Below are 22,303 nucleotides of genomic sequence, written 5' to 3' on the forward strand. Positions count from 1 at the left end.
CATATGAAACACACAGGAGAGAAGCCTCGCAATATCAAAAGCAACCGTAATACATCACCCTAGAGAACGAAAAGGCATCATAACGTCTCGAAGGTGGGCAATCCCTCTTTCCACTTGAAGAAACATTACAAGCTCCTGGAACTTGTTCTCTTTATCAGGTAGTTTTCTATGGCCGAAAGAGCCAAGGGAGGGGCTTTCCTTGAATCTGCTAGGCTCAATCAAGAATTGCCAATTAGGTAGTCATTAGGTTATTCATGTAAAAACTTTGTTACTTCATTTATTGAGATATTTCTTTTTCTTCTACAGCCTGTAAACAACTTCATACTGCTAGGTACTGAGAAGCTAGAGTTCAGTGTTCTATACTGCCAGCTCAGTCTACTTTTCAAACTGTTCAAACCCACAGCCAGATCATCAAATTACCTACCTAGGTACGCGCGCGAGGGGTGTTTTTGAACATGGATACTACAGGATTTTCATCTCTGGTACAACCATGAAAGGCATAGCAACTCTTTCCAGTGCCTTTCGAAAGGCTTAGGAAACATGATCTTTTAGTGCCTTTCATGGGCGTTACCAGAGGGAAGAGCGATGACCAGAAACACCCCCCGCGCGCGTAGGTAGTATGTACTACTACTACTAGTAGTAGGTACTGCAGTACCTAGGTAAGTTTGTACAACTAGCGATTCACACTAAACCTAAGATGGATGAAGTCCTGAAGCGCGCAGAATTTTTCCCTACTACCAGCAGCAATCTCACTACTCTTCTCAGCATTAATTCGACATCTCCGCAGAGTGCGAGCGCCAAATCAAATCTCGAGCCCGGCTGCAGCTTTTCGCATCCGGATTTTACTGATTTATCCTCGTTCAAAGCACAATAACCCGCGTGGGCACTGAAAAAAACAGCGAGAACCATACTCCAAAATGGGCCAACCGTCATTTGCCGCGTCCAACGCGATCATCTACGTTACCTATGGCTTCTTCCTGTGCGTAAACCTCAAGCTTGCGGCTAGAACAGCAAACAAACAAAATATTTTTATCAAAATGTCCGTGTAGTTTGGCTAACATGAGAATTCTAGAGTCATGGGCACAGGCATCGCCTGGAGGATGAGAAAGCAGCCCAACACGGACTTTCTCGCCGGCAACAGGACACAGACTGGTCAGAAACAAACAGATGGCGCCTTGGCGCGCTTTTCCCCTTTCCATGGCTCATGCAAACCCGGTCTTGTGCACGGTCAAACTAACTTGTCCATGTTTCCCGCAGCCTGGCCTCTGGCTTTCAACTTCATCGCCTCGGGTGAGTCGTGCGCAAGAACAATCTTGGCTCGGTGAATTGTCTCAGACAGACGGACTAGGATGTCTGTGGAGCGGTAGCAGTAACGTTCAGCTATGGCAATTGTTCAAGCGTTCCATGTCGTGTGCGCCTGCGCATTTAAGAGGCATGGATGCGAAAGCGCAATCTTCTTCGCCAAGACAGATCGCAGAATTATGCATGCCTGCCTGCCTACCTCGACTGGTAGACTGAATAGGTTCGTAACCCTCAAAAGCAATCTTCGTCCCTCTTCCCCTCTCTCCCCTGCGATGTGCATCTCGCTCTCTACTACTAACCAAAGTCATTTACGGGTATTGGGGGCGGAAACAATAGAAGAAGAAAGGAGAGGAAAAGAGAACCAGAGAATTCAAAAGATGTCCATCGTTGGGGACCAAGAGGGGGGGAGAGGATGCGGCTCACTACGGGCGCCGAGTTGAAGCAGCTTTGCGAGATCCAACCCCAGTCAGAAAAAACTAGCTCTCATTCTCTTTATGAAATGAGATCTCGTTTACTCTGTTCTTGCGGGAGATGTCGCGCGGCTGTGGCAACGAAGCTGAGATTGTACCGTGAATACTCGATCAAGTTAATGCTTGCGTGGGAAACGTGCTGCCGCTCCAGATCCCCTTTCCTTGGCCCTATCCCCCTTTTTGTCGGGTTGTGTTTTGCTGACCTGTATAGCCCTGGGATCCGGTATCCTGTTTTCGTACCCGCAACTCGCAACCATTGCGGGTGTCCAGGGCGTTGTGGTTTACGCCTTGGCATCGGCGCTGCCTTTGCTCATCTTTGCCGCTCTGGGTCCCATACTCCGTCGCAAGTGCCCAGATGGCTTCGTCTTGACTGAGTGGACACGTGAACGATATGGCACGGTTGCTATGCTATACCTGAGCTTTATGACTCTGGTTACCTTGTTCCTCTACATGGTTGCCGAGCTTTCAGCCGTCGGACAAGTGGTCAATGCTCTAACAGGCCTTGACGGACTCCCAGTTATCATTGTGGAATGTGTGGTCACGACCATTTATACCTGTAAGTTGAGAGCAATAATTGTGGTATGAAAAATAAGTTGTATGGGTGGCCATGGCTAACATGAGCGGCCTACACAAGCTCTCGGTGGGTTCCGAATTTCCTTCTTGACAGACGTCATTCAAGGAGCCATGGTCGTCGGGCTCATCATCATCGCCACCATTACCATCGGAGTCAAAGCCGAAATTGACCGTGATCTCATCGATTCATCGGGGCTCACCAAGGCCAGCCTCGTGGGATGGCAGCTGGTGTACATCCTCCCTGTTGCCGTCCTGACAAACGACTTCTTCTTGTCCAATTTTTGGCTGCGTACCTTTTCATCCAAGACGGACAAGGACCTGTGGATCGGCGTTTCGGTTGCGACTGTAGCAGTCCTGTGCATCCTCACCTTGGTTGGCGCCACAGGCCTCATCGCGGCGTGGACGGGTGCCTGGCCTGGAGAATCGGACATTGATGGCTCGCTCGCCTTCTTTGCGTTGCTCGAGCAGCTACCGAAGTGGGTGGTGGGCATCGTGTTAGTCATGGTGGTCAGCTTGAGCGTCTCCGCATTCGACAGCTTGCAGTCGGCTATGATTTCGTCTGCGTCCAACGACTTGTTCCGCAACCGCCTGAACATCTGGATCATCCGAGTACTAGTTGTGCTTATCATCATTCCCACGGTGGTGATTGCCCTCAAGGCGCCGTCTATCCTCCAAATCTTCCTCATCAGCGATCTTGCCTCGGCGGCAACCATTCCCCCGCTTTGTCTTGGCTTGATCGATGGCTTCTACTGGTGGCGCGGGTTCGAAGTCGTGGTGGGAGGCCTGGGTGGCATCCTGACCGTGTTCATTTACGGCACCATCTACTACGGCGATGCTAAGAGCGGCGGCGAACTCATCTTACTCGAGCAGGGCCTCTACGCTGGAGATTGGGGTGCTTTCGGAGCCTTCGTGGCCGCCCCTGTGGGTGGTATCATCTGGGGCTTTATCGCCTTGGTGGTGAGGCTATCCGTGCAGTTTGTTCGGGCCAAGTCGCGCGGAGAGCGATTCGATGCTCTTGATCGCCCGATTGCCGATGCCGAGGCTGAGGAGGATGATGCTCAGCTCGTGACTGAGGTCCATGCCCCGGTTGCCGGCAAGTTCTTTTGAGCTGCTATACACACGTGCTGGTTGAACTCGCAAGAGCCAAATCTATACTTGTATATTTTTCGGCACGGCTATTCAAGAAGTGTGCATTTGTATGCAGTCTCTTGTCAATTCGACGTATACCAGCGATACTTTGCAATTACCGCTCTATTGTGTTATTGGATAGGTACCTTGTACTACTAGTATATAACCCATGTATCGCACCATTTGACGGGAAGTAGGAAAGGGGATGAGTCGAGATAAAATGAAGAATGGGATTCAAGTTGATAGCACAATAAGAAATTTCGTCTTCTCTGTCTTGTTTTACAGAAACGTGCATATTGAAAGCAGGTCGTGAAATACCTGTAGGTAGTAAGTAGATTGGTAATTTCCTTTTATGGCTGGAGCGGCAAAAGAGGCACGCGAGCAGGTGCAACTCCCACGTCACTGGTTTCCAGGCACGTTGATGTTGGCAACAATTGGCTGGGCCGTCCTTGTCCCTGTGCCTTGCAGTTGCCATTTTTTACAGGCCATTGCAACTGCAGCTACAGTTGCATGCAGCAAAAAGAAGCAGGTGCCCTTCGCCAGTCTTGCCTAATCCAGCCTGCTAAAGGAAAAAAAATGAAGTTGAACTCCCCAACCATTGAGCATATTTATCAACGAGTGTCTGGGTAATTTCACGCAAGACATCTTCATCAGTGCTAGGTGCAATTTACAGCAAGCAGCACCTACAAGTACTAGTCGCCGCAATTGCATCAACCGAGCCGACCCTCGCCAGAACCCGCTCGCTCCACTAAGTCGAGACCTATGGGGGGGGAGGTTCTATTAATATTTCCAAGCTCTGGTCCATAATAGCATCTCCTCTTCTTGCATAGCATAAGCTCTTGGCTTCTTTGTGGAATTGCGAATACCTACTCTTCTCCATAATATTTTCAGTTTTTTACTCCCCTCTTGTTTGCGAATTGACCTCGAGCAGGACACACAACTTTGCTCTCCACTCAGCAGCTTTTTTTGCTTACGAACACAAAGAACCAAAAAGGACAGAAAAGGCTCTCGCCCAGAACCGTCGTTTCCCCTTCCGGCCAACCCATGGCATAAATCACAGCTCCTTCGAATGGCGACGGCGACGACCCCTCCGCCCTACGAGGGCTCGTCCACCGCTCCCGCTGTCGCGCCGCTCTCTTCTCTCTCCGCAGCTTCTGCTCATCCGCAAGCTCGCTCGTCGACGGCCTTGTCGACAGGCGACCCGTCATCATGCGCTCCTCCTCCAGCTCGAACCCAGTCTCAGCCCCCTTCGATTATACGACGGCGCTTTCGCTCAACCTCCAACCTTTCCGCCGAAAAGACGACCTCTTCGGCCTCGGCCTCTCCCGACTCAGCCGCCGCCGGTAATGCTGCCGCTACAGCAGCCTCGGCCTCAGCCTTATCCTCAGCCTCGTCGTCGTCCATGCCCACGCCTCCTATGCCGTCCATGCTTCAGCCCCGCGTCGCCGTCGTCCTAAACGTCCCGAAACCGTGGCATCCATGGCTCTTTGCCTTGCGCCTAGCCTCTGTCCTACCGGCTCTGTGGTGGGGGTTGCCGTCGCTATTACGATTGTTGATACACTTCTTGCCAGGGCCACCGGACCAATTTCAGCTCGTGAGGCCGCTGAGCGGGAGCTGCGATCCCAGCGGCCATGACCCTCTGCAGGCGTCTGCTCTCTCGTCTTTGTGCGCTGGAGAACAACATGGCAGCGGGACAGCAGCTATGATGGCGGCGGCTCCTTATGCCATTACCGAGACGGCCTTGGCTACTATTTGGGTGCGTACTTGGACTATGCACGAGAAACAAGAAGCTATTTGGGATGCAGGAAATTAATTGAAGATTTTTTTGGGATATTCTAGTGCTTCGCCTGCGGCTACCTGGCCTTCTTCTTCACCGACTGTCTCATGTCTCGATGGTAAATATGCGCAGAATCTAGTCCTCTCCCTTTGGACCCCCCTTTTCCTTTCACTCTTGCATTCAACCTGTCAAAGTTGGCTGACATTGGATTTTGAACTCTCTAGGCTCATCCACTATACTCCTCAGGCCACCATAGTGCGCCTCCTATCCATCAATGCCGTCAATGCCTACCTCACCCTCACGGCGCTGTCCCTGACTGGCGGATTCCAAGACCCACGGCTGCTGCTCCCTGGCTGGGTCAGCATAGCCACAGTATGGACCTTCCAAGAGCCCATGAACAAGTGCGCGACGTTGACCATTTGCCCCCCACAGACGCTTACCATATGCTATCACGTAACGCACCAAAAGATCAATATCCGAAAGGAGACGTCGACATCGGTCAATGTCTTCTCCATAGCCAGTTACATCACCATGATTGTGCTGCTGGCCCACATGCAGACCTACCAAAGCGATTACCCCATCATGCCCGTGGTGTCGAAAGGCAGCCACCTTTGGGAAGAGGGCAAACACTTGATAGCCCATGCGAAGGCTCTGATTCACGAATACGCCGAGCGATAAAAGGCCACACATAGCCCATATAAGACGCCCAAGGTACTACGAGAGAAAAAAGAGGGAAGAGAGGGGAAGTGGGAGGAAACAGAGAAAGAAAGTAAAAGGAGAAAGAGGAGCAAAAAACGAATGATACGACACGAAATGTTTTGATTATTGTGGACTTTGAGGCGGATATACCACCAACTTGTTTCAACGGCTTTCAGTTGAGTTTGCTCTTTTCATCAGATAGAGGTGTATTATTTCCGCGTTCCTTGGCTTTTGGGTTTGGTTTGGCTATATAGGCGTCGGGAGTGCTTGGGAGGCGTATATGTTTGATTAGACAGGGGTTTGTATAATCGCTATTGCCGCCTTGATTACCATGTTTCTGCTTTACATCACCACACTACAAGGCGTCAAGGGAAAAGCTGCTCTTCTGTTTGCTCTTCTCTGTCTTTAGATTTTTCTTCGACAATATGTTACATAAACACTTCACATCATCGTATATCAACATGTGCCACCAAAATTCGTCGCACCACGCGTGGTTGGTATTATATTTTCTATGTGCCCTAGACTACGGCTAGGCCCGTTCAACAACCAAGACTGCAACTGAAAAGGAAAACGCAATGGCCAAGTAACGAGATACCTAGTAGCCTATAAACAGGAACCAGTCTCAAGGCCTACAATCAAACTTCAGATTCAGCGCATCTTTCCCTCCCCAATCATCAGCATCAAACTTGATGTCAAACTGCAAACAAAAAAAAAATATTGATCATTCGTAAAACTGCTGCGCTGCTGCACAGCAGATCCGGGTGCATAAATAAAGCCAATAAGCATAAAAGCTCTCACTCTAACCCTATCCTCTATTGCATCCGACCGGCCAGACCTTCCAAAGACGCTGCTACCCGCACACAGGTGGTTTATGCCCGGGGGGTTGAGGTTTTTATCGTATGAGATCACTAGAGACCAGATAGCAAATTGGACACATAGCGATATCGGCTAGATAATGAAGGTAGTGGCAGTAAGCGAGCCTATGCAAGATGTATGCACAAGCTGCTCGAACAGCCTCATTCCGACACACTCATCACCAGCATGCTGTGAAGCCATGTCGCTGGAAGGGTGGCGGGGACGGCGGCGCCAAGAGGACGATTTAAGCACCGTGAACGGTGATGTTATCGGGGTTGAGACCGAGACCGGCCTTCTTGTCAACGAGGAAATCCATGACCTTCTTGCGTTGGTCACCTTGAAGCTGGATCACCTCGCCAGCCTTTTCGTCATTGACCTTGTTGCCATTGCAAGCTGCAGAGGGGAAAACGAGTCAGTTGGATACGGTCAAATGTGGTGTTGTGGAGACTCGACATACCGAATTCCTTCCTGAAGAAGGTCAGAATCTTGCCGGGATCGAACTTAGCAGGAAGACCAGTGACAGTGGTCAGAGACTTGCGACCATTGCGCTCTGTGACAAAAGCATTAGTAAAATGTTTCTGGATGATCAAAGAATATTATTTGGATTCATCGCTGGCCTATCGCGAGCGCGCGACAAGCGATGCGATGGAATTCATGGGGGCTGGAGAGAGGGGGAGCAAAAAAAAAAAACCTACGTTGAATACGGATATGGATGTGATTCTCGACCTTTTTGGTATCACCGGTGTCGTCGTCGGCTTCGGCGAAGGGGTCTGTAATGAGGAAACACGCATCGGTCAGTCAGATGTCAAAAGGCGAAACACGTCATAGTGAGAGTGTGAGTAAGAGATGCAAAGGCTGGCGCTGCTCAGACGTGGGGCCCGTCCCGTTCGCGGGCGCGCCTCACACGACTGAAAACAGTCCCCCAGCGGAAGAGGGAATGGAAAAAGTTCAACGGGTATCGACGCAACGTACCGAAGGTCTTGAGATTTTCGATGGACATAAACTCGGATGTTCCGGGGTGTCTCGTGGGAAAAAGGTGTTTGGGTGAGAGGAGAGGGTTTGGACCGGCGGCTGCGAAAAGGCGACGATCTGGTTGAGGTGTTTTGGCGGGAGAAAGACTCGGCGGGGTTGTGAAGGGTTTTTGTAGCTGGTGGCCGGCGGCTCGGAGGCTTGGGAGGCGGTTATGGGAAAGGCGGCTTGAGTCTTGGGCTGGCGTGACGGATGATGAAAGAACGAAGATTCGCGTCAGGTGAGCTGAGACTGGAGATTGTTGAAGAGGCAAAAGGGGGGAGAGTCTGAAGGGAAAAGATTGGTTCAAGGTTTGAATGCGCAAGAAGGTGGGCGCAAAAAAGGTGGGGGGCGAGAGGGAAGGGAGCAGCGAGAGAGGGTACTTGGGGCTTGGCGGGTAGCTGCGGCGAAGGGGCAGGTACCGCCAGAGGAGGAAGACGGCGCTGCCCCACCCAGCGGGCGATCAAGGCGGTGGGAGAGAAGGCGTTGGAAACGAGGCGCTGCTCTGTGTGTCTGTATTACTGGCACTGTGCAAGATGAGCAGATGTGACGGGCATTGCACAGTATACTAGTAGTACGGATAGCAGTAACTCATAGACTGTACTTGCCACCTCTCACTCGCCATCACCCAGCCACACGCACGTATTTTCGTCAAAGTACCTGCAGCAGTTGAGCAGAGCAGTCACAGATCAGTCACAGATCAGTCACAGATCACAGACACACCGCCATGTCGCACTGTCCGCCAGCTCAGCGGCCAATGTTTTGGAGGCGCTGCCGCCACCCTGCAGATGCAGCGACTTGAGTCGGGCTGGGCTGGGCTGGGCTGGGCTGGGCTGGTCGGGCCTCCCGCAACGGCTGCTTCGCCTAGCTTCAGGTTGAGCTGGCATGGCTTGGAGAAAAGGAGAAGCGCCTTGGTATATCAGTGTGTGTAGAAGTGCTGGTAAACGCCTAATTACTCGACGAGACGATATGGAGTAAGGTACAAAGCATCCAGAATGCAAGCAAACATGGGAACAGTGCTGGTCGCGATCTGTTTGTGTGTACTACTACTGTAGTTGGTGACTCTTTGTTGTGTACCTAGGTAGGTACTTTAGTAGATACTCAATGAGCCGCAATGTTGAGTTGTCAGCTCGATATGCATCTTCTTTCACTCGACGTGAATCATTTGCATTTCCCCCCTTTTCCCCTCGTCAGCAGTAATAAATCACATGCATAGGTAGCTCGCAAGTTGCGTCGATTCGGGCTGTCACCAGCCGAGAGACGAGAAAAAAAAAAGGGGGGCGTCGCTGCTCTCTATAGGGTAGCCAGCCCTACCAGCCAAGTGAAGATTGATGAAGCTATATGAAGTATGAAGTGGGAGATAACCTGGGTCTAGGCAGTTCTTTATCGTGTTTCGCATCTTCCTGCGCTCTTTCTTTGTAGTGTAAAAGATGAGTATGCCGAGCTCTTCGTATTGCATAGAGATGGTATGCTGGAAAAGTTGGTTGGGCTGCAATGGATGCTCTTTAGAAACGAAGCAATCGATAGCGGCCATGGTCCTCCGTATGATAGCACCATCGCTGTTGACTCCCAACTACTAGTAGATTTGAGCCAGCATATAAATCCACCAACGATCGAAATGCGCCACACCTGGAATCTGGCAAAAGCTTTCATTTAATAAATTTGCAGCGCTTCATCCTTGGCAAGGATTCATTCCAACATCCCCGCAAAGTGGGCTCTCTGGATTCACATATGCCGGGCAGATGCGGGGGATCGTTCCGCTTCGTTGCAGGGTTGCGATTCGTACCGAGTCAATGGCCGGTACTAACTAAGTTACTTGTAATAGGTCATGATAGCAAACAGCAGTAGATTCTCTCTCAATGGCATTGTATTGGACCCAACAAAAGCGTTGCATTGGAGAGAGCGTGCGCAAATGCTGGATGCTTGCGTGAGAAGAAACACCGCTGAGATCGTTCGTCCCTGTCCTTGGTTTAATGAGGCCCGTAATTAACCCCGAGCCGCAACTAGCATCCATCAGCTTATATCCTCTCATTTGCATACGGCATGCATTCAGTTGCTGGCTATTGTTCGTTCTCTGTGCCTGCCAAGATGTGAATGGATGGGCGTTGGATACTCAGCAATGCCTTTAACAAGTATGTGCTTCCACACATAAGCACTCGCAACGTAGATACTACCTCCCGTGTAAACGGAGACATGTCAACAAACGGCACTTGCTTGGTTCCACTCGCTCGCGCTTGTCTCTTACACACCCCGGACCTGTCAACGAAGCTATACTAACCTTGAGTTGGAAGCTTGAAAGCGAGCCTGCCAATTTAAGGGCCGAATCCATATGCATACTTTTCCTTTGGCAGACTGCTCCCCATTTGCGTATTTCGGCCCTAAAATGGCTGTGTGCCAACTTGCAGTGTCAAGTGCAGCTCAGGATCATATAAAGCTCAATTTGCCTATATATGTAGCGGATCGTGTCGGGGAGTCTCGGCCCCGGGATTGCAACACCATGAGATGAATCGTAGATGCAGAGACCATGCCGGTGCGGGATGGCCCATCTCTCGAATACTCGGCCCGATAGTATGACATGCGCTGCCGCCATTGCTGGGAGGCCCTGAGCCGTTGGTAGGGTTGGCAACCATGAACTCCTTCGCAATAGCCAGGATCGCGGTCCGGCTATCGTAATCGTCGGGGAGACCAGGGGGCTGTCTATGATGTTTCTTGTTAGAATATAATGAGCGTTCAGCGGATATATAAGCCCACCATGAACCCAACTAGTATCATTCGAAGTCCTTGCTTTCGTCTCAGCAGAGTTTCCCTGTCTCTTGTCTCTTGTCTATTGTACCCTCTGGTCTCTTCTCGAAACCTCTTTAATCTGTCTCATATTCTTTGTCTTGGACTTGTTGTTGTTTGGATAACCGTATAACTATTCGCAATGGTTAACAAATACCTCATCGGTGCTGGTGCACTGCTCTCGCCTCTTGTATCCGCCACCTCTTCGGCCAAGCGCGGTCTCATCTTCATCCCCAACTCGACCACTCTCCAGGACAACTCCATCTGGGTTCAGACAGGCTCAGACCTTACCTGGTACTACAACTATGGCAACTTGCCCAGCTCGGATTATGCACACATCCCGCAGTCCAAATTCGAGTTTGTGCCCATGATGTGGGGAGTTGGATCGAACCCTTCTCAGGACACTGCTTTCCACGACAGCGTCGTCAACTTGATCAACTCCGGCACGCCCATCTCTCATGTGTTGTCTTTTAACGAACCCGATGCCCCTTCTGCTTGGGGCGGTAGTAATGTTACGCCCGCCAACGCCGCTCTGGCTTGGATCGCCAACTTTGTTCCTCTGCAGAAGCTCGGCGTCAAATTGGGTATCCCTGCTGTGACCGGTGCTCCGACTGGATTCGACTGGACGGAGCAGTTCCTCGCAAACTGCACCAGTATCCTCAAAACGCAGTGCCCATACGACTTCATCCCTTTGCATTGGTATGACAACTTGGGAGGACTGCAAAGCCACATTAACCAATATGCCACTGCGTAAGTTCACCATGCCGGTATCATGAAATGACTTGTAGCTTACCTGACATTAGATTTCCCGGCAAGAAAATCTGGGTGACCGAATACGCCGACCCCAACCAAGACCTCGCCACCACGCAGCAATTCTTCAACCAGAGCGCCAGCTACATGGACGGCCTCAGCTCTCTCGAGCGCTACAGCTACTTTGGCGCCTTCCGATCCAACGTTAGCAACGTCGGACCAAACGCCACCTTTTTGAACAACGCGGGCCGCCTGACCGACATTGGATCCTTGTACCTCGGCTTTGGCCTGACCGGCGTGGTTCCCACGTCTAACAACTAGATGCTTTGACCGATGATGTCCAGAACGATGAAGCAAAATTAAGTATATACGAACAAAGAGAGCACATATGTGTATATAAAAAAAAAGAGTAACGGTACATGATATCAAGAGGAGGGATGACAGGTGAAGACAAAATAAGAGATGGATGGAGAAAGACGGGATTGGGAGGTTTACTCTGACAACTGAAGTGAGAAGAGATACAAGTGGCAAGTGAGCGGAGGCTCTTTCCGAGTACAGCCGATTGTAAATAGCACCTGCTTAGCAGTAGTATCTAGCAAAATAAACGACATGTCAAGTACCCGTCAATATCTTACACTGTGTTGGAAATGGCCGAAGCGAACAAGATGTTCAAATAAATAATTTCTTATTAAATTTTCTGCTTTGCGAGTTTTTTTCTTCTCTATAATATTGCAAGAAATCATGAAAAGAAGAATATATATCGGAAAATGCAAGGTCGAAAAAAGAAACAAGGAGACAGTACAGGTTATACCTTTATAAGAGCATGCCCAGCGATGGCTGGATGTAAGAAATCCTTCAAAATCCAGACCAACGCCCTGACGCTCAGGGCGTTGTCCAAACGAAGCTGAGCAGACACCTTTTGTGTTATCAAGAAAAGAAATATGGAATAATCGACCACAATTCGCCAGACGCCAAGCACTTCGGACGCCAAACGCCAAGAAGAAAGAAAGAAAAAATTTGAAGATAAAAGAAAACCCAAACGCTGCCCAGCAACGCCCAACTCCCATACAAAAGAGGCCCTGCAAGAGGAATATAATCATCAAATTCACACCATAGTAATAGTCAATTGCTCGCACTTTTTATATGCCGCCGCGGGAATGTTTCTGATGCAACCAATGCGCTCATAAGCTCCCGGATACCGCAGTGAAGGCGTCACCACCAGCCCCTCAAAAGACCTATGCTCGTGGCGAGCAAAATCAAGGCCGAGGTCCATTCTCGTCCTCCATCCAAGACACAATACGTAGGCGGTCCCAGAAATCTTTTTCTGACCATGTTTTGGCTCCTTTTTGCGAAATCCGCAGTGGTTGCGAGTCAAGTAGGGAACACTGCGCCAGGCACAGGAGATTGGTTCGGATACCAGCTTGCGCTCCTCGGTCATGCGACAGACACAGTTTGAACAAGCTGCCTCCTTGCGTGAGTGCTCTCGACTCCATTTTCGATTCTTAACCATGAGGAGCGAGCCGTCGGCGACAAAAGGGACGTGTTTTGTCTTGACGATTTTGACGCCATCTTCTTTTTCCTCCATGCTAAAATGGGCAACGCTCAACTTGCCCTTTGCTCCGACGGTGGGACCCGAGAGCGTCTGGCTAACTTCGCATCTCATAACGCGGCCTCGCAGCTTGAGATAACCCCCCTCAACGTCATTGAAAGGGTCTTGAATGTCGTTCAAGGCGCAAGTTGCTTTTATTGTGGCATCGGGCACGAAGTACCCGTTCCACGGCTCCGGGTAATGAACCCCAGCATCGACAGAGGCCCAGGAGAAACTCGGCGCCTTTTGATTCTTGAACGGAAACGTGATTCTGGTGGCACTTGCCTGTCCCGGACGCAATCTTACCTCCCAAACAAGCCCTTCATGCAGATTGCTCATCCAAAGGCCTGAAAGATACTGGGTTTTCTGCCGACACATCGAGGTCATGCTGGCCAGCCCAGCGATGCCAGATAACTTGTCTTTGGGGCTGACGGTCATGTCGCGCGCAGTATACTGCATCACAGCCTGGAGCCACATGGCAGTATCCTCTCGCCTTTGACCCGTGTATAGCATGCTATCAAAAGGATTGGTCTCAGCACGTTTGGCAAGACGTTTTTTGTAAAGTGCTGGGTCATCGTATGCACACACCAAGCCGCCAAAGACATTCATCCTCTGATTCCCGGGAGTGAAGCCACCTCCTGTACACTGGTTATGCCGCCGGCAGTTTACATCGATTGCAGCCGACGTAAACGTGACGACTCTTGTTCCTAGGAGGGCTTCCTGGTAGCAGCGCTGTTGACGGTAGAGTGGTCCGGTTCTCCGGAAGGAATAGTGCTCAGATTTGTGCGACGATTCATCGATGGCGTCGAGAGGAGAGAGTTGGCGGGAATATCTCCTGCGTAGGTTGATGGTGGCAGTGCCACCAGAAGGGGCTATGAATTCAATCTGCTTTGTGATCCAATCCTTTCTAAGAGGGAATAAGAACGAGTCTTTGGGCGAAGCTGAAGAAGCCGCCACAATAGTAACGGCGGAGTCTCTGAAATAACCACCAATATACGGCCTTTGCACCTGAACATCCATATCATCGTCCTGCGTTACGCACAATGATTCTATCCAGAGATAGTGAACGTTGTTCCTGTGCGCAACTTCGACGGCATCATGAATGGCCGGTGGCAGGTCATCAATACGGATGCCGGCCAACCAGTTCCGCATATTGGACTTCAGAAGCCTTGGGAATTTTGGATCGGTCTCTGACCAACAATGACTCAGAGTCGCATACGACACCATTTCTGGCGCCCCTGGCGCCCCTGGAGGCCCTTGGGGCGAGTGCTGCAGCTTGATCTCCCGGGCGTTCCAGTTGATGTGAAGCAGTTTATTGGGAATGACATAATCACCGCCCATGTGGTTGGGGGCAACCCGACAGTTTTGTGCGTTCAAACTCATAAAGCTCTTGAATGCTCTGTCATCCACAATTTCTTCCTGCTCTGGCAGCGCCAGATACATGCTGGGGAAGTCACAGGTTGATAGTGCGCTCCGGTCGTGACAGAAGACTTCGATTTCCGCTCGCAGGTTGATCCATCTGCAGTCACGCCTGATGGCTTCTTGGCAGTGAAGAACAAGCGGAAAGCCTTTTCTGACGTGAGCCATAATAAGGCCATCCCATCCGTACATGGAATCTTTAATCCAGTTCATAGAGGGCCCTACAAAGAAGAGGTTGAGAGTGTCATGAAGGAACTGGCAATACCGGCAGTCTTGAAGCCCCTGGTCATTTCTGGGGCTCCAGCCATCGCGGAGAAGATATCGAGTAGGAACGATAACGAAGTAATCATCGGGATTCCCCCGGGTTTGCATCCTGTAGGCGGTGAGGGGCTTTCTCCTGTGTGGCGCTTTCAAGTTGAGGACGAACTGCAGGTTATTGCAGTAGAAGCAATTTAGATTTGCAGCTATTGCGTGCTCTCCCTTGATGGGAGCAACGAGACCGTTTGAGCTAGAAGACATTTTGACTGATCGGCGGGTTAACTTGTTGGTATTGTTCTTTTGATTGATTCGAGGAGGCTAGTAACTGAAACGAGCTTAGTATATATGATAGGCGAGAGGCAGACGAGAGGAGGCGAGAGGCAGACGCACATATTTCAACTGAGTAGTCGAAGAATAGAGGATGTATGGAGACGATGCGAGGACCGACGAAAGAAGTCAACGAAGTATGATACAATGATAGCGAAAAGCGAAAAGAGGAGGAGATTGGTATAAAGGGAGAATAGGATGCTGCTAAAGGCAAAGGCGTGGTGACAATAATGGCGATCAAGATTCTTTTTCGTGAGTCAATTGTCCATCAACGCTCGTTTGGGACGAAACAAGGTCTTTATACTTGGAAACTTTGGAGGAAAAAAAAAACAAAACAGACAAGACGTCCTCAGGACGACACAGTGAGACCGGATGTCTCAGTTCGTTCTGTGTGAACACTCGCATCTTTCTCTCTGTAGTATTCACTTATTCGGCCACTCGTTTCCACTATCTCGCACCATCAGCCCATCAGGACGGCAGCTCTAGCGCAAGGGAGAAGAACGCCTCTTCCAAAGAAATCAGGCTGTACCTCTCCCAGCTTCCCCCTTTTCTTGGCACAGCGTGGATTTTTCCTTACGCCTCCGCACCACTATCTATCTCGGAGGCACATGCAAAGCGCAATCAAACACAGCCGTATGGAGCTGGAGCTGGAGCTGAGCAATCAGGGCATTTTCCGACAGAGCTAGGAAAGCAGGTCTTTGATTGACACTCAAACACCCCTAGGACTACGAGCGTTGATTCGCCCATTTGTGAATCAATCAGACGCCTCATAATTGAAGCAGGACTCCACCGCCCCGCGCCGTGGAATTGAAACCGGGATTTCGTCTCTTTGGTCCAGATACTGTATGCTCGTAGGCTGTACAGTACAATAGCGGCTAGGGAGAGCTGAAGGCCAGGGTCCGAAGCCAAGTATTGAGACCGGGGTGGGTATCTTGCCTGCCCTGGTCCTCGCAGGAGCGCCAGCTCCCACAAATCAGGATAAGGAGCGATCGGCCGGGAACAACCGCTCTTGAATCCACTCAGCGTGAGGGACCGATTTGGTGGTTCGTGGGGGAAATGGCAAAAGGCCTATTCGACTTTAACCGCGATTATCCCACAAGTTACGCCATCCCCAACGCTCTTTTCCCTACCGAGATGTCTTCTGTTGAAGCGATTTTCCCCTTGACTGTATGATTCGAGCAGCCAACAGCCAGGATGATGCATAGCGTAAAGCCAGGAAAAGAAAAAAAGAAGCACACCGCAAAAGAGCAAACAATGGCAATCCAGTGCAGCCCATGCAGGGCGTGCATCAAATCCACAAAGAGTTTAGCATAGCGCGAATCCTCTCAATGCGCCCCTCTCATGATCGTTGCTTTTTTTTTCTCCTTGTGCCGGAGCCCGATCTCGCCGGCTTGCCGCCGACGGAGCCTGGATGGAGCGATTCTGAGGCCGTGATGGTGAGGAGCTGCCTGAAATAGATTTGTGGTAATCTGGCCTGGCAGCACATACTGTAGTCGCACATCGCGTATACTTGGCTTGAGATGAGCCCACACCTATATTGATGCGGAGTAGTGCCCCATTCCCCCCCAACTCTGGACTTAGACTACTCCATAGTATAAACTGGGCTCCAAACAGACGATGAGCGTTTGGGGGCGGGGCTCAAGGCCACAGATTGGCTGCTGACGCCGGAATGACAAACCATTGGATTCGGACCCGGCACCTATGAGAGGCGAAAAGAGATGCGTATTAAGAATGGACTAATGCTTAGGAAATCGCTGCTGTTGCTCTGAAGCGCTGCTGCTTATTCTGGAGAAACTCTGAGGCCGAGCGATTATTTAAACGGCATTGAGCAGCAGTCAGTCGTCCATCAAGAGCACTCGCAATAGCTGCCTGTGCTTGTCGTGTAATCCATTCTTCTTTTCAAGTAGCTACCTCGTGCTTTCACGTCAGTTCAACATCCAGATAATTCAGCCGACTGCTCCGACTACGGCCACGACGAGGATACGTCCCCCCGGCAATTGGTACACGACAAATTCGTGCATAGCACAGTTGCAATCTCACTGTCTGTCTCTCACCGATTTCGTCTCGGCTCCTTCACGCAGCCTATACGCAGCCATGGCACCCTCTCAGTCCGGCAACAACCAGGAGGCTGCTGTCCCCACCCCTCCACTGCTGGACCTGACCATTGACAACATCACCCAGAACGTGGTGCGGATCAACTCCCAGAGCAGCGATGCGCGCCTCAACTATCTGATGGAGCGGCTGGTGACCCATGTCCACGACTTTGCGCGGGAGACACGCCTCAGCACGCACGAGTGGATGGCTGCCATCCAGTTTCTAACCCAGACAGGACAAATTTGCAGCGACGTTCGCCAGGTATGATTTTGATGGCTGGTGCTGTATCATCAGTCTGCTCGTCTCTCTTTGTTTCCTCTTACCTCCTTTCCCTTCCTCCTTTCCGTCTGTTTCCTTTTTGAAGGACCGATATTGAATCCTACGTTATGCAGCCTTTCATTCCCGCTGCTTTCCAAATCCCCACCCACTCTTTGCTTCCAAAATCCACGCACCTGCCACCTGCCACCTGCCACCTGCCACCGTATCTTCTTTTCTTTTTTCTTTTTCGTGGCCTGTACACTTTCGGTGATAAACACGCCACACATGTCTCAAAGCGGCGATTTCTCATCAATAGTAGCGGAAGATAGTGGCCGGCTGAGCTGACATTGCATCGTCCAAGGAATTCATCCTGCTCTCAGATGTCCTAGGTCTGTCCATGCTGGTGGACTCCATTGATCATCCCAAGCCACCAAATTGCACTGAAGGCTCCGTACTGGGGCCTTTCCACACTCACGATGCACCGCATCTGCCCATAGGCTCATCCATGAGCTCAGACGCCGCGGGAGAGCCTATGCTCGCATTATGCACTGTCCGCGACTCGTCAAACAGGCCAATTGAAGGCGTCAAGGTCGACATCTGGGAGACGGACTCCTCAGGCCACTATGATGTGCAGTATTCCACCAGAGAGGCGCCAAGCGAGCGCTGCATCATGACCAGCGACGTGGACGGCAGCTTCTGGTTCAAGGCCATCCGGCCTGTAAGCTACCCCATCCCGGATGACGGCCCGGTAGGCAAGCTGTTGGGGCGACTCAAGCGCCATCCATGGCGGCCAGCCCATATGCACTTCATGTTTGAGAAGCCGGGATTAGATCATTTGATAACGTAGGTACCGATACTTTCCTGCGCGGCGCCCTCCCGGGTGGGCATCGCTTTGTGCCCGGGTTCCTGTCAGAGCCCTGTCCTTGCTGCTGTCTTATAATCCCCACCTCGTCCGTCCAATATAAGCATAATGCCAATTAAAGCAATGGCAGCCGAGCAAGATTGGGCCCAATCACTAGTTGCCAGTACGAGAAACAGTAGCTGACATTGACATATGCTGTGATAGGACCCTCTTTATTCGCGGCGACAAATACGAGACATCTGACGTCGTCTTTGGCGTTAAGAAGAGCCTGGTGGTCGATCTAGACAAGGTCGACAAGGAGACGGCGATTAGATACGGAGTGCCCGAGGGAGCCTGGTTGCTCAGGCACAACTTTGTCTTGGCCAGCACAAGGGAGACTGAGCATCTGAGAGACAAGAATGCCATGGAAGCGATGGAAAGATTGGGACTGAAGAGCAAGCTCATTGACCACCTGCCCGTACCTGATTTAGATTAAGCCGTTGAATCCCCGTATGACCCATTAGTGGTGGTCTGGCAGGCTAGAATGAAAACTGAGGAATACACCAAGCTTCGCATGGCATACCGTTGTAACGGCTCCAGCCAAGATCAATGACCTCTTGGGCCTGACTTGACGAGCTTCGCAACATTCTCATAGTAACCTCCTGTGCCGCCGTATTTTTCAACAAGTGCCGCCACGTCTACCTGCGTCTCCTGCCCACTGTCGCCTCTTGTTCGTGTTCTCCCCAACAAACAAGTATTTCTCGTGCTGGGAATACGTAGCATCTCAGTCTCGACCTTCCAGCCGCAGTCCTCCGCAATCCTGGACACCCAATCGACTAGTGAAGCGTAGGTTGACTTGGCCTTGGCCTTGTCCCTAGGAGGGGGTGCGCGAAACTTTTCGCCAGTCAAGTTGTGGCTGCAGCAGGGAATCATGATAAAGGGACACCTCGATGAAGCGGCCAGTATCGGCGTCCAGGGGGTCAGCTCGTCGGCATGGTTGGAGATGATAAAGGTGCCTGGAGGGAAAGCGCCGTCGTGTATGACGCCGTCGCGCAGCAGTAGGTGGGTTTCGGGTTCAGCCTCAGCCTGATGGCTCGCTTGAGCTTGACCGCTTGTTGCTGCTGGCGTTGCCACCACAATGGAAGGGAGTAGCAGCCGCTCTTCCAGAGAGAAACCAGAGGGTGAGGCATGCCCCCGCGTTCGATACTGGGCCCAGGACTTGCGTTCTCTTGCGTCAAATCCCCAGCCAGAGTAGCCCTCTCGTGTCAGCAGAGCCACCAGCAAGCCGTTTCCACAGCCGATATCAACAAAGCCAGGAAAAGTAGTCGTGTCTTTGGGATACATGTCGTTCCATAGCTCGATGAGGAAGGCGGCTATGCCCAAGTCCTCAAAGACGTGCTTGGAAGGATCCGTCTTTTCGGCCCACGAGTCAACCATCTGGCGAGCATACTTGCTCTTGAGCAGTGCGTACCGGTTCTGGAACCTGTCTTGGGGAATGACCAAGTCATGATTAACTCGTTTCACATAGCCCTTGACCGCTCCATGACCGTGTTTGTCGAGAACCTCGAGAAGATGATACGCTGTTCGCCGTAGCTTTGAATCGGTGAGGGGGTGCTCTGGATAGGGGAGGAAGTGAACGGATATAGTGCCCTGGCCTTGACCATCCCACTGGTGGAGATGGGCAATGCCGCGAACCTTGGGATGATAAAAGGGGAGACTGTCGGCCGAGGGGGCATGAGGCATATATATGACGAGAGTAGCCTGAGCAGCAGGAGCAGCAGAAGAAGCAGCAGAAGAAGCAGCGGGGACTGTTGCCTGTAAACCGTCTTGTGCCGGGTCTTTTGCCGTGGTGTAAAAGGCGCAGGTCTGCTCCAGGGGCTTGTCTCTGCGCTCGTTTCTGGGAATGAGTCTGCGGACGAGGGTGCGGACGAGGGGCATGCCGCGGATCGCGACGGCAATGGGGCTGACCACCGGAGATTGCAGAGATAGGCCGGTAGAGTCTGGATCGACGGCATCAGCATCAGCAGAGCCATTGCTGTTATTGGTTATGGCTGCTGCAGTTGTCGTGGCGCCATCACAATCACCGCTGCTGGTGCTGGTGTTGGTGTTGGTGTTGGTGCTACCCTCAGTCCGCTGCTTCTCGTCATACAGAATGTCGGCGCGAAAGAGCCAGCTGGAGTTTAGATTCGGGTTCTTGATGAGGTCCATCATCTTGTCCGCGAAGACACCGGGTCCAAAGGTGCAGGCATGGCTGTAGATGGGCACCCACACGCCGTTGACAGCATCTTCGTCCTCGATAAGGGGTGGAGACCCCGGCGGGATCTCTTGCGGTTGGAACACCATGCGGGATGAATAGAAACGGATTCTTCAGCGCTTGCCTGATTGAGATTAAACGTATTCCGGCTCTTTTCTCGTGCTATCACAAGCCAAGTGGCTGAAAACCGTTGCTAGAATTTGATCTGATGAATCAGATTTTTTTTTGGCGCGACCCCTCTAAAACTAGCTCGCCCAGCCAGCCCCTCCGGATCGATCCTGATGCTCTAGATAGATCCCACTCACTCGGACCGCGGCCCGGAGCCAGCTGGCTTAGCCGGCAGCGAGAACCGTGCAAGATCTGAAGTTCACCGAGCAAGATTACCTACTATACCCAAGTAGCTGCCTAGGTACCTTGCCTAGTGCGGGCATCATCAGCTTGAGTCTGTGAATTCTCCATCGTGTTACCTATCAGCCAAGCCCTCTTTTCCCTCGTCCTTGACACAGGAACCATTCAGACGCTGCCTAGTCGACATGGCTGCCCACTGCACTCCGGCAGAAATGGCGTCCCGGAATGCCCCTCTTCTGCTCCATCCCAACGGAGAGGCAAAAGTGAACATTCCGGATGCAAAGAGGCACTTTCCTAAAAGAGGTCCACCGATATGAAGACTCGCTTGAGCCATCGATCCAATTCTTCATCGCCCATCTCCAATAGGAGGCAATTCCGTGCCTCGTCCATGACGAAAGATAACAAAAGCACGCAACTTCGCAGACGCGGATGCAGCTCCCATATTCCGCGGGGGATGCATCCAATCGACAGCATTGTTGTAGCAAATGTGGCCTACTGAATTTACTTCCGGTGCATTGAAGGGCGGGCAGCTCAAGGGTCTGAATTGAAACCGGCGAGGAGGAAAGATTGAGACCGGGCATCATGCAAATGACTGCTGTTCGTGATGCAAAAGATGGAGAGATTTGTGTGAATTGGGAGGCACCTGGACAACATCTGCATACGCATACGCATGTAACCACAGCTTTTCGCTTGCTCTTGCCAATCACGTCTTCCCTCTGGTGTAGGTCTCCTGCCTCTTGAAGAGCGTATTGCATGCTCTTGCTAATTGCCTTTGCCAGCCGGAATGAGAAGCCACGACGTAATCTTGGTGGGGCTGCATGGCATTGGAATTAGATACTTGAACATACTTGCCTCCTGCCAGTTGACAACGGCTTCTCTTCCTATTTTCGAATATGGGATGAGCTCACTTCGGGCGCCGTTGGTGGTACTACCTGGGTGCCAATTTATGACCATGATTTATGACCATAATTTATGACCAAAACTTGTTGTTTTTCGTGAACTGACGAGTCTGAGGCTTGTAGTCGTCCCCCCCCCCCTTTTTTTTTCAGGGCAGCATCTCTTTTCACTAGAGGAGTTTGAGAGTAGGAGAGGAACGCACAAGTAGGTATGCCACGCATAACGAGGTATAAAGAAATCGGTTAACAGTTGATGGAAAATGTCAGAGGGATTCTTTCAGCCTTTGTTCTTTACGATTTTCTCTCATTAGATGAGTTCTCATGAGCTTAGGAGGAGTTTCTAGACGTGCTTTTGCATCTCCATATATGAGCAGCTTACCTCCAACTGGGCGACTACACACGATCAGCTGCCTCCTCCATCTAGTAGAAAGAAAAAAGAGGGAGAGACATATCGAGTTGGGTAGGTAGGTAGAGAACAGTCGTCCACTGACAACGATATATAACCCTTGTAAAAGCTTCTGTATGGAATACGATTGCAGACGATTCGTATATTCTTTGCCACATTTGTCTTCTGATCTTTTTTTTTCTTTTCTTTTTTATATTCTTTTTTTAAACCTTGTTCGTGGCAACTTCTTCAGTTGTTTTCTTCGCAAGAGTCTTCATGATGCTAGTCCAGC

General features: G+C 51.1%; 7 protein-coding genes across 7 annotated transcripts; 4 read left to right on the forward strand and 3 right to left on the reverse strand.

Moving 5' to 3' along the window:
- Positions 1-917: 917 nt before the first annotated feature.
- Positions 918-3,452, forward strand: TGAM01_v208390 (urea transporter; the record flags this gene model as incomplete). Its single annotated transcript, XM_018808374.1, has 4 exons — positions 918-979; positions 1,073-1,290; positions 1,984-2,328; positions 2,407-3,452. The coding sequence occupies 4 exons, from the start codon at positions 918-920 to the stop codon at positions 3,450-3,452; spliced, it is 1,671 nt and encodes a 556-aa protein (XP_018658420.1).
- Positions 3,453-4,542: 1,090 nt separating this feature from the next.
- On the forward strand, positions 4,543-5,928 carry TGAM01_v208391 (hypothetical protein; the record flags this gene model as incomplete). The annotated part of the gene is made up of 3 exons (XM_018808375.1): positions 4,543-5,229; positions 5,313-5,368; positions 5,475-5,928. 3 exons carry the CDS (start codon positions 4,543-4,545, stop codon positions 5,926-5,928), a joined length of 1,197 nt encoding a protein of 398 aa, XP_018658421.1.
- Positions 5,929-7,048: 1,120 nt separating this feature from the next.
- TGAM01_v208392 (translation initiation factor SUI1) lies at positions 7,049-8,699 on the reverse strand (the record flags this gene model as incomplete). Its single annotated transcript, XM_024550318.1, has 6 exons — positions 7,049-7,197; positions 7,262-7,354; positions 7,500-7,574; positions 7,777-8,213; positions 8,455-8,472; positions 8,536-8,699. The coding sequence occupies 6 exons, from the start codon at positions 8,697-8,699 to the stop codon at positions 7,049-7,051; spliced, it is 936 nt and encodes a 311-aa protein (XP_024404926.1).
- A 2,036-nt stretch (positions 8,700-10,735) lies between these two features.
- On the forward strand, positions 10,736-11,664 carry TGAM01_v208393 (hypothetical protein; the record flags this gene model as incomplete). The annotated part of the gene is made up of 2 exons (XM_018808377.1): positions 10,736-11,343; positions 11,397-11,664. The coding sequence occupies 2 exons, from the start codon at positions 10,736-10,738 to the stop codon at positions 11,662-11,664; spliced, it is 876 nt and encodes a 291-aa protein (XP_018658423.1).
- A 784-nt stretch (positions 11,665-12,448) lies between these two features.
- Positions 12,449-14,869, reverse strand: TGAM01_v208394 (hypothetical protein; the record flags this gene model as incomplete). The annotated part of the gene is made up of 1 exon (XM_018808378.1): positions 12,449-14,869. The coding sequence occupies one exon, from the start codon at positions 14,867-14,869 to the stop codon at positions 12,449-12,451; it is 2,421 nt and encodes an 806-aa protein (XP_018658424.1).
- Positions 14,870-17,029: 2,160 nt separating this feature from the next.
- On the forward strand, positions 17,030-18,624 carry TGAM01_v208395 (catechol dioxygenase; the record flags this gene model as incomplete). The annotated part of the gene is made up of 3 exons (XM_018808379.1): positions 17,030-17,290; positions 17,649-18,130; positions 18,354-18,624. 3 exons carry the CDS (start codon positions 17,030-17,032, stop codon positions 18,622-18,624), a joined length of 1,014 nt encoding a protein of 337 aa, XP_018658425.1.
- Positions 18,625-18,734: 110 nt separating this feature from the next.
- On the reverse strand, positions 18,735-20,471 carry TGAM01_v208396 (hypothetical protein; the record flags this gene model as incomplete). The annotated part of the gene is made up of 1 exon (XM_018808380.1): positions 18,735-20,471. The coding sequence occupies one exon, from the start codon at positions 20,469-20,471 to the stop codon at positions 18,735-18,737; it is 1,737 nt and encodes a 578-aa protein (XP_018658426.1).
- Positions 20,472-22,303: the final 1,832 nt, after the last annotated feature.

The sequence above is a fragment of the Trichoderma gamsii genome, assembly GCF_001481775.2.
Source record: "Trichoderma gamsii strain T6085 chromosome Unknown Scaffold_35.2, whole genome shotgun sequence".
NCBI classification, from domain to species: Eukaryota; Fungi; Ascomycota; class Sordariomycetes; order Hypocreales; family Hypocreaceae; genus Trichoderma; species Trichoderma gamsii.